This window comes from Diceros bicornis, chromosome 12 (assembly GCF_020826845.1).
Source record: "Diceros bicornis minor isolate mBicDic1 chromosome 12, mDicBic1.mat.cur, whole genome shotgun sequence".
In the NCBI taxonomy this organism is placed as follows: Eukaryota; Metazoa; Chordata; class Mammalia; order Perissodactyla; family Rhinocerotidae; genus Diceros; species Diceros bicornis.
Window position 1 is genome coordinate 16,607,882 of NC_080751.1, and position 11,959 is coordinate 16,619,840.

Consider the following 11,959-nt stretch of genomic DNA (forward strand, 5'->3'; position numbering starts at 1 on the left):
ATGTCTTTGATGACTACCTATTGGAAATCTAGCCCTGTGCCAGTCTATGCACTGGAGTAGTCGGAAGGAGAAAACATGATCCCCATCCTTGGGGAGCTGCCAGTCTACATGGGAGATGAGGCTCATATCACGGGAATTGGTGGTGAAGGCAAGAATATAAAAAACAGTTCGCCTCACCTTTGAGTAGACATGATATGAATTGGTTTGGTAACAAACACTGTTAGTGGGAACAAGCAGGGCATTCTTCACCAGTCTCTTCATTTTTACTTTCTGAGTTCTTTGGTTAATACTTTCTGCCTAAGAGAATGCAAGGGCACCCTCAGAATCATTTCCTTGAGTGTTAGCGTATAATTCTTACTTGAAGATTTCCTTCTACTCCTTTACCCATGGACAACTCATCCATTTGAATTATTTCTACATTTTCTTCTGGTGAAGTGTGTGAGTTGGTATGCACTAACAAAGATCAACAGAGTCCTACTTTATCTTAATGATATCTCATTCTGAAGGTCTTTCCTGGAAGTTTGCATTTGTTCTGCTATTCATAATGCTGTCTGTATTCTGTCCGGTTAACTCACTCTGTGGCCTTAGACTAGTTTTCATTTTGACTTATTTGGATTTTTGTAGTCTTTTTCAGCTACCATTGCGAAAAAGAAAGTCTGTTCAGAAGTTTGGCCTAGCCTCAGGCAAGTGCCTAACCCCCAGACTGAATCAATGAGGATTGTTTTTTTAAATAAACAGCCATGGCATCTTAGGGAGTGTAAGCCGTCAAGCCTTCTCTACCACCTGTCTACCTTGTGATTTTTCAGCAACTTGCTTGTCCTTTCTGGGTCTTGGTTCTCCCACTCCCGACCTCCTCAAATTGTAGTTCTGAATCCTACTAAGGCATGGGGATGTTTTGAAGTTGCAAAGAAATATTGTGGAGACAGCTTTAGAATTGCCAACACTCAATATTGGTAAAACTCACGGAGGAGGCAAAACGAGAGAGATTCTATCATAGTAGCTTGGTTAGCGTAACCAGATTCAAATGTCTTCCCTTATCTTATCCTTTCCACTTTGTACACATTTATGAAAAATAAGCAGTAGTCACATAATTTACAATTTTTATTAACTAAGTAGCTTATAAGGTGTCACATCAACTATTACACTAGTTTAGTTTTCATGTTATGGTAAATATCGTAAACAAATAACTCTGTGTTTGGGGTCAAAGCAACATTAATGATTGGCTGAGTTTGCTTTTGATTGAAGTAGCCCTAACATGTATCAGTGTGTCCTACTCTGTGAATATCTAACACTCTCCTATTCCACCAGTTTAACAATAAAATGCCCCAAAACATAATGTCTGGTCTGTCCCATAAAAAATTATGCCTTACCTAATTTACAAAAGCAGCATTTGTATCAATAAATCAAGAATATGATCACTAATGAGGAATTAGCATCTAGAGAGTGAGTTATAGAATATACTGTTATGTGAAAAAAGCAAAGTGCAAAAGAGGATCTATAGTATGCTACCCTTCAGGTAAGAAAGAAGATATAAGAAAATGCACATATGTGTTCTCATTTGTACAAAAGAAATGAAAGAAGGATAAACTAGAAACTGGATTGTTTACCTGTAAAGGGTGAATAGGAAAGATGTAGAAAGAAGTAGGGAGACGAGAACAGGCTAGTTTTGATGAGGAGGGAGTGATACTTCTCAGCATACTTTTTTATACAGCTCTGACTCATTCCCCAAAATAAAGAAATAATTAAAATCAACCCGAATTTGGGGGACCCAAAATGAAACAGAGCAGTGAAAAATAAATCTAACTGAATTATGAAAGAAAAACATAACCACACCGAAAGGGGTGAAGGGTATAGAGGAGCTGTCTATACTAGTTTTGCAACTTTCTCGTAAGTCTAAAATTATTTCAAATTAAAAAATTTAAAAAAAAAACAAAATCTGCTACTGATGTTAATAAAATGCAGGCATATTTCCATATTGAAGTCTATGACAAAGATTTAATTGTAACTGGTATTTGATATTGCTGAGATGATTCCCATTACCTTTAAGACGTTATCTGATAACCAGAATAAACTTAAAGTACACCCAGTTTGTGTGTGTGTGTATGCATATGTATGCGTGCATGTATGTGCGTGTATGCGTGTGCATGCATGTAGTCTACACCACAATTTATATTTGCTGTTTAAATTATGTTATGAGTGGAAAAATCTGCAAAATTTTCAGTTGATAGTTCAAAAAGGAGGGCTAGTCAGTATGTCACTTAATAGCATTTAACTTATTTGGCTTGGATTACAGTTATTCATGTTTTTCTTTTATTCTCCTATATGAGGAGAAACCACTTATTTTAATATCACTTGAAAGGCCCAGCCCTGTTCCTTGCTTATAAGTAGGTGCTCTAAAAACATTTACTGAATTCAATGGGTTTACATCTTCATTAAGAAAATCTGAGACAAGCAAACATGTTTTATTATTCATGTTTCAAATCCTGTGAGTAAATATTAGAAAAGTTTACTTCACTTGAACTTTTTGAACTTTAGAGGATTATAATTTTTATGCAACTCTTAAGAAATATGAACAGAATGAACATAATGCAGACCCACAGCGTGGTTCTGTAAATTCTGTCAGAAGTCATCACATGCAGAGTCAAGAATTTTAACACTGTTCTGATGCAGAAGTAAAAACTTGTCAAAAGCCGACTACAAGGAAACCCACTAACTAATGAGGAAACCTGGTTATGAGAAAAATGAACTATCCCTGTGGTTGTGTTAGCAAGTTGCCCAGTCCCTCCAGGCTCACTAGGCCTCACCAGCCAAAGCAGACCCTTGGCTGTGGACCCTCCTGACCAGCCCCAGACACAGCACCCGTGTGTACACTGATCTTCTTTTATAATGAGACTGATGCTTGGCTAAGACTTCTGTCATGAGTGCTTCTTTATACACATAGACCACTTAACTCTATTTCAGGCACACAGACATGGCTCAACTCTTGGCTGAAATCACAAATTAATCCCAAAACATGGGGTGGATGGAATACTGGAGGTACAGAAGGCCATATAAAGTGGTACTTGAGATACAGGTTTAGATAGTACCCAGATGCATCATTAAACAATAAATCATGTAAGAAAGCTATTCCTTTTTAGTCTTTGTGATAACAGAGAGAATGTCTCATTGTAGTGCTAGTATTTGAGTTATCTTCTATTTATGGCAAGTAAGAGTGGTTTCCCATTTATAATAGTGATGTGAAGTGTGCTTTTAAATTTTTCTTATGATGGGCCGGCCCCGTGGCTTAGCGGTTAAGTGCTGGCGCTCCGCTGCTGGCGGCCCGGGTTCGGATCCCGGGCGCGCACCAACGCACTGCTTGTCCGGCCACGCTGAGGCCGCGTCCGACATACAGCAACTAGAAGGATGTGCAGCTATGGCATACAGCTATCCACTGGGGCTTTGGGGGGAAAATAAATAAAATCTTAAAAAAATAAATAAATAAATTTTTCTTATGATCAAAACATGAATCAATACAAAGAAAAAAAAGTTAAGTAAATAGGACACGTAGCATGAATATATGGTAAACATTGCAAAGGTGATACTCCAGTAATAAAGTTTGAGGAATATTGATCTTAAGTTCAGTCTCCTGCCTCTGACCCTCCTCTTCCAGTTGCTTCTCCATCCGCCACCTACTTATCAACATCGAGAAATAGGATGCCTTAAAAGTGCGTATATAGGATGCTACTTTCTGTGAAAGAAGGAAGGGGAAATAACAAAATATACATTTATCTCCTTATCTTTACAAATAGAAACATAGGAAGGACAAATCTAAAACAGTGGAGTTGGTTACCTATAAGGCATGGGAGGCATTGGGGTAAAAGAGATACAATGAGGGAAGGAGTGACACTTCTCTGACTTAACTTTTTTGTGTAGTTTTGACTTTTGGAACCGTGTTAATGGCCTACATATTTAAAAAATATTAAATTAATAAGGATGGCAGAGAGGAGTCTAAAACTAAAAGCAAATGGAAACAAATGAACTAAGTTGCATTTAGATGAATACCATAACTAAACTGAAGGGAAAATAAAAAAGAGCTAATCCAAGTGACTTATGAACATGGTATTTCATTGTACACACTCAACTCAGTCTTGGGATGGGAGGGAGAATCTTGAACTCTTTTTTTAGTAGGATTTTTTTATTATAGTGTTATGTACAAACAATTCTGAACCTATTTTAGATATAGGATTGAGCATGTTAGAAAATGAGATGATGTTGTTGAGAGCCAGGATTCTCACTGTGGAAGAAAGCACATACGTATATGGAAAAGAGGAAGGCAAGAAAGGACTCTGTGAGAATGATTAGAATTGGAGGTATATTGGTGTAAAGTCATGATTTTTAAAATATGTGTGTGTACATACTTGTATAAGTGCACATGTATGTATGTATTATATGTGTGCATGTGTCGTGTGTGTATGCGTATATATGTATGTGTATATATACACATATACATATACATACACACATATACATGTGTGTTTATATATTTCCTAGTTTTGTCTGCTGAAAGGGCTTAGCTCTCCACAGATTGCCCCCCAGTAGCAATGAACAAAGACACTACAGTAGCAGTGAGCACACCTAGCACCCAAATCTTGATCTCTAATAACATTCCTACTAAAAGAAACCAGGCCTTCTCAGAGAAATGGCTGATTACAGAGCTGGAGCACAGTAGATGCAAGATGAGCATGCAGCACCTTATTATGCCAGAAAGTAAAGAAGTGTTCCAAAAAATTATGGGGGCATGTCACAAGGACACAGGCGCCAGCCTGAAGGGGCTTCCACTTGCCAAATCTGGGACAATTTGAGCACCAAAATAATTAGATATAGTAATGAATGTAAGCCATTGAAAAAATGGGAACCCATGAATCCATACCAATAATAAATAGGTAAATTAATGGGGGAGAAGGGAGAGCACTTGCTTACAGTAGAATGCTGAGTAACAACTGATAATGTGTAGGGGGAAGGATGAAGTTGGAATGTCATTAGTTTGCAACCATCATAGTAAAGACTGAATCAGACAAGAATCCTCAATGAATGCTAAATCTAAGGAGAAATTTTAATCAGGAGCAGTCTATTTGCATGATCTTAAATTGTCTCCTCAAATGCTTACTATTTGCAAAGGAAAACATAATACATAAACAGTGGAGAAATCAGACAACATCTTAACTGGGTGATCAAAATTAATATCCCCAATGAGACAAAAGAACGTTGCATACCTCCAGATGTGATACCCTGAGGAGGACATAGCATCACTTATGTAGTATTCTGCATGTCTTAAATATTATGAGAAAGCATTAGAAAAAACAAAACTGAGGAGGAAAAAAGAAGGCAGGCGACTATATTCTTCAAAAATGTCAATATCATATAAGAAAGAAAAAGGCTGTGGAAATAGTCCAGATTAAAGGAGACTAAATAGACAACTAAATGTAATACCTAATCCTAAACTATATGATACAGTGAAGCAAAAAAAAAAAAGGCTATACAGGACATTATTGGGTCAATTTATAAAATTAAAATATGGACAGTATCCATATTAAATTTACTGAAGTTAATAATTATAGTGTGATTATGTAAGAGAATATCCCTAATTCTTAGGAACACTGAAGTATCTGGGGATAAAGAGCCATGATATATGCAATTTATTCTCAAGAGACTCAGAAAAGAAATATGACATGTGCACATGTGTGTAAAGAGAGAGAGAGAACACAAATGATGGAGCATATAGGATAAAATGTTGACAACGGATGGATCTGGGTGGAGGGTGCATGGTATTCTTTGTAATATGCTTACTCTTGCAACTTTCTGATAAATTTGAAATTATTTCTAAATGGAAAATTTAAAAAATAAAGAAGAATGTGATTGTTAGCGATGACTGAATGTTCTGCATCCTGAGAGAGACATTACTGAGATCTAACAAGGCCATGGTATGTGGAGAACCAGGCTGGGAGGACCTGATCCACCTTTGAAAGTCATAGTCTGAAAATCAAAATGGTGTATTGATCAATAGGCCTGCTGGTTCTCCTGGCCTCTTAGTCTAACACTGTTCTATGGAATCCAGTAGAACTGTGCTCCCAGGCAGCTAGCTTAGTTAACTACCCCCCACACTCCAGTCTATGTCCATCTCTCTCAGAGGAGGCTAGGAGACCTAGATATAGACCACCCTAAAGGACTGTGGAAGCAATACGGACCCAGAGTGTGATCTACAGGCTCCTACTGGTTGAGCTTAATAGAGTGTGTCGCTTCCATGCCTGGAGTGCGGTCAATTAGGGAGCTTGTCATCCCAGAGCTCTTAGGCTCAGTACTGGTATTGAGAGACTTTGGCAGGAAGATTAGGAAATCTTAGAGCTAAGTCATGAGCTGCCCTCCACACCCCATTGGTAATTTACCCAGGTTTCATCAGCCAGAAAGACATGGTGTTCTTTGCAATAAATCAGAAAATACTGATACCATTAATTCCATCACAGAAATTAGGAATTCATTAATAAAGAAGGTAGTTTTATAAATGCATGTATATGTCCACATCTGAAAAGTGATACCTAAAAGAGTTTTAAGAAATCAGGTTTTCAAATTTTTCCAATTAAACTTATTTGTTGTTCATTCACCTTTCTTTTATTAGCTCCCTAGTGTGCAAACAGTATAAGGTTTTTTACATTTTTCTGAGAAAAAATTTTAATTAAAAAATTCTATCCTTTTTCATAATTTTTCCTGAGATTTGGGGGACAAGCATAAACATATTTATAAAGCACAGTACTAGAAGAACTTTAGAATAAGGGACACTCTGAGTGTCTAGCTTGCTCGCTAGGAGCAAGTAAAGAGGAACTATCTTGCATGGTCTTTGGACACTACAGGACAGAAATACCAAAGTTAGAGTAGGAAAGTCAGGAAAAATTCTCTTCTAAAGGAGAGCTCTGTGAGGCCTCGAGGCAGCAAAAGGAAGTGGTAGAAGCCCTTTTACTTGCCAACTAAAATAGGCATGACCTAAAAGAGGCCTGAGAGGGCCTTTTGGGGCCACACTGGCCAGACCAACCAATGTATCTGTTTGTCTCTCTCCCTCTCTCCTCTCATCTTTAACATTCCTTTCTTGGCTGAGGGTCTATGGGCTTTTCTTAGTTTTCGACTTGGGACTTCAGCCAATTCCCATCCTGCCTGAGGAAGTTCATAACAGCTATTCTAAAAGAATGGATGGAAGAGGAGGCTTCCAAGCAGGGCAAGGCCCACACTGCCTGTTTGCCCAGCTGCGCCGTGAGGACAGACAGGGGAGGAGGTGTGCCTGGAGCCCAGGCTCTGGCATTGGATTTGACTCGGGGCCTCTCTGCCTTTGTTCTGCACAGAGAGACAGCCATCTCCTTGTCTCCATCAGCAGTTATCTCTTGGAAAGGGAGAAATAGGAAATGTCATGAGTCAAAAAACATTTATATGTTTCTCATTGCTAGAAAGACTGTTTAGAGGGCCCTCCTTCTATACAATGATGTGAATCTGGGACTATGCTCCCTCTAGAAGCTTATAGAGGGGACCTAACAGCTTCCCTTTCATCACCTCTACCTTTGAAATGCACTGATTTTTTTTTTTTTTTTTTTTTAGCTTTACTCAGTTATAGTTTTTAAATATTTGTTAGAGTGATGCCTGAGGCTAAAACTGGCTAGGAAATTTGACAAGATTTATTTAGTTTCTCCAAGTCAAAATCTCCCCCGGTCTGAGAACTCACTTTACCCTCAGAAAACTCTCATTATTTTCTTATAAATACACATCTGGGTTCTTGGCACTCCTCTTTTACACTCATAACTGCAGTTCCAGACTCTGCATCCTCAATAGTGAACTAAGCCTATTTTTCAGTCCTGACCTACCATAGCCCTGGTTTCCATCTGCTCAGCCAGTGTCCACATAGGTGTAACACATATTGCCTCATGTAAATGCTATGTGATCCATTTATGCCTTGGTTCAGTGTTTCTGTGTTGTCTGTGTGTCCTGTTTGTATATAGACATGTGTATCTGTCTGTATCAACTGAGTATAACTTGGGCAAAGTCAATGCAGCAAGACATGAAACTGGTACTTGAACCCAGACCTTTTAACCTCAAAGCTCATACAATTGCATATGTGGCACTGGACTACAGCCACCTTTATTTGTTCTTTGTTGAATACTGAGCTCCTAGAATGGTGCTTGGTACATGGAAGGCATTTGATAAGTATTTATTAAATGAATAAGTGAGTGATTATTATGATAGTCTTGTGTTTTGATTCAGTCCAGTGTTAGTTTCTTTACAGGCCTGCCTCTGAGAGCTAACTGCTGGCATTAGGCTCAGCAACATTACAGTGTTTATGACAGAAATGACTCTGCCTTCTAATGATTACTGATTTATTTTCTTAGTCACAGTACAGTCTGTAGCCATTCTTTCTCTTACTACCTTGTTTTTTTGTGTGAGGAAGATTGGCCGTGAGCTAATATCCGTTGCCAATCTTCCTCTTTTTGCTGATGAAGATTGGCCCTGAGCTAACATCTGTGCCCATCTTCCTCTATTTTGCGTATGGGAGGCCGCCACAGCATGGTTTGATAAGTGGTACGTAGGTCCGCACCCAGGATCTGAACCCACAAACCCCGGGCCACCAAAGTGGAGCGTGCAAACTTAACCACTGTGCCAACGGGTCAGCCCTTCTCTTACTACATTTTTATTTTTCAAATCTACTATTAACTGGTAATGAAGGATGATAGGGGTTTCTAAGATCCTGGTTTGTCTTGTCTATCTGATTAATCCCTGGGGTGGGGATTTGGGTATTTTACAGCTTTTGGATCTCTTCATCCAGTGGGATTGGTCAACCTACCTTGCTGACTATGGTCAGCCCAACTGCAAGTACCTCCGGGTAAACCCAGTGACAGCTCTGACCCTGCTTGAGAAGTGAGTACCCAGTCCAGTGGTCTGTGTTGGGAGGTGGGGAGATATAGATGGGGGTTTGGTGTAGGAGATAATTTTCTCTTTGCCAATACCTTGAAAAGATAGCACAGAGGCCCTGTTCTTGAAGTTGCTGTAGGTACTATTAGCACTCTCCATCATTGGACTGGCAGGCCAGTCTTCCTCTTGTAGCCTCTTAAATTCCTGAGCCCCAACAAGTTAGGCCAAGTATGGGTCAGTTGGATTCTGACATTACCTTGGAGCTCAATGTGGCAGCATATCTTTAACTACAGATGACAAGAGAAGAAAGGAAGATGCCTTCATTTGGGGCTCAGGCCAGCCTGGTGAACAAAGTGAGGCTGGCCCCAACCATTTGGGGTATGATGATGGATAGACCAGCCCCGTAGAACAGATGGCTTCTCTGATTCCTAGCAGAGAAGCTCTCATAATTACTGAAATTTTCACCTGCACCCCCTTCTGCCACCTGCCAAATTGAGCTTTACTGTGGTGTGTCCCAAGAAAGCTTTGCTGGAGAAGGTGTCTAATTCTTGCCTTAGGCAGTCACTAGCCCACAAAGGTTGCTGCCACAGAGCTGTAGCATCTCTGAAGCTGAGGTGCTACCACTGAGATTGGGTTAGCCAGCTCCAGAACATCTCACAGCTAACCAACATGTCACCCAGTTGCTGGGATCTGCCCCACGTTGCAGCCTGGCTCTGGCTTTTGCTAATCTAGTTGAGAGCTGGCAGGCCAGAGACCAAGACTCAGTAAAAGGGAAACTTTTTCTTATCACCAAACTAGTTAACCCCAGCTTCTTAGAAGCTTTTTAGAAGAGTACCCTGCATCTAGGCAGTAGAGCAAGTCTATATATATGGCCAGTCAAACAGGTCTCAAATCCTAGGAAGGCAAGGATCAGAGTCTAGGAGGTCAGTGGAGCCTTAACCAGAAAGAGAGGCTAAGGTATATCCTTCCTACTATGCAGTATGATAGGGGGAGAGAAGGGGAGGAGATGGAGAGTGGGTAAGAGCTGGATGCAGAGGTATGTGTTTGGAGCCAGGAAACTAAGAGCCCAGAATGCAACTTTCTCCAGACCAAGATAGAGACTGATGTTTCCATTTTAACTTTGTTTCCCATGGTTCTCTCTCCCAATGACCTTCCTCCCTAGGATATCTAGAGAGTAAGTATATTATTCACTTGGGCCTTTTCCATCACTTTGAGGCAAGTCCTTCTGGTTTCCTCATTGACACTAATGACTACACTAAAATCCCTACCCTGTGAGTTGTCCCCACCCTGACATACTAATCTACTAAACCAGCCTGGTCCCAACTGGCTGGCTGCCTCCTCTACCGTTGGTCCTTAGAGTGACCCTTGGCTTACCAATTCCTTTGGGGCTGGGAGTGGTGGCAGGATTTTTCCCCCATTGGTGCCAGGTAAAGGGTTGTTCCCACTCAGCTTCCTGGCACACTCAACACTCTTGCTAGTGGAGAGCCTGAAATTCAGCCCTGACAGAGGGAACTCCTCAGCAGTCTCCCTTACCTCCTGGTGGTAAGGCCCATGGCTTTAAGATCTGGAACCTATGTCTCCCGTGGAAGACTCTCTATTAGAGGCAAGGCCTAATCCCAGCATTCTCAGTACCCAGCTGAAATGGGGAGCATTTTGACCTTTGAGTTGGTGCTTAGATGTCTTATTCATTATGTGTCCAAATGAGCTCTGGGATTCCCTTCAGCCAGTTCCCTCTCTCAATAGTCCTTTACTCCTCTGTTCCTGAAAACCTCCAGCTCCAAGAAGTACTGGTTCATCCATTTTCTGTGGATCAACAGTCGAGTACAATAATCGGCTTCTCTGTAGCATTCTGGAGGCCTAGCTGGCAACAAAGCCATGTGCTTATTAGCCCTAGCTATCAGCAGTGTTTAAAAGCTTCCTTCCAAACACAGTAGGGCCAAAGCCCACCCAGATCACTAAAATCTGTGTTTCCCAGCCTCATAGGAATCGGTCCCTTTAGCTGACCCATTCCTGCTTTCCCCACAGCCAGCCGTTCCACCAGAGCTTGACATTCTCTCCTTTTCAACCTCGCACTTCTTAGCAGGGTGAGACGTGGAAATACCCAAAGACCTGCTGAGGACATTCAGGAAAAGAAGAGGCCTCTGTGTCATTGAGAGGTGGCCATAGCCAAAATAGATCAGGATCCTGGGCTTATAGAATGGGATAGGAAGTGGGGAGGGCTCTCCTTGGTTTTGGAGCATTCCAGGGTACAAACCAGCAGGCCACCATCAGCCCTCAGGGCACTTGAGTTTACCTTTTGAGTAATCACAACTCCAGGCCTTAATGGCCAAGAAATCCTAGCCTCTGGGGCTCAGAGACTACCCTCTTCTTCCCTTTCTCCTCCCTTGTTGCTGGAGCTTCCCTATGGGAGCTAAAAGCTAGCTCTGGCTGCCTCTTTCTGGGCTGCTTTGAGGAGTCATGAAACTAATGATCATATAGCACGTTAAATTAAATGTCCTATAAGTGTAGGAAGTGTTTTTCTTCCTTTCTTCTTTCTTTCTTTTTTGTTTTGTTTTGTGTTGGTTTTGTTTAGATTTATAGCATATCCAACAAAGAAAAAGGAGTCCTTCTCTGTGATAAGTAATCTAAAACCAGGCCAGTTCCACAAACATAATTGTGCGACTAATTTGTAAGGAACCAAACACAATAGTCATCATAGCCTTGGGGACCCTTGTGCTTTCTTTTCAACCTAAACCTCTAAACCTCTGTCACGTCTCCTTCTTCCTCCTTCCAAGCACAAGCCTCCACATGTGGGTGGTTGTACCTTGTATCAGTGTTCTGAGTTTGCTTGATGAGTAATTCCAGCCTGAAGGCCGTTTAAGCTTAGATCAGAGAGAGAAGTCTCAATTCGTTTGTGGCTGTCACTGTCAGCCAGAGCCATCCAGCTATACTGCTCATCAGAACCTCCTTACCACATGGATATAAATGCACTGTGGGATCTTTGGCCTTTTGACCCACTGGCCTCTAAGCTACCCCTCTGCACCAGGCCACCCCACAG

The 11,959-nt window shown here is 40.9% G+C and overlaps 1 protein-coding gene across 2 annotated transcripts in view; it reads left to right on the forward strand.

The window, feature by feature from the left end:
- The window catches only part of EXOC6B (exocyst complex component 6B), a 588,554-nt gene that overhangs the window by 571,947 nt on the left and 4,648 nt on the right, over positions 1 to 11,959 (forward strand). For both annotated transcript variants that reach the window (XM_058550958.1, XM_058550956.1), the window contains one exon: positions 8,816 to 8,928. In XM_058550958.1, coding sequence (XP_058406941.1) covers positions 8,816 to 8,928 — 113 coding nt within the window. The remainder of the gene's footprint in view (positions 1 to 8,815; positions 8,929 to 11,959) is intronic.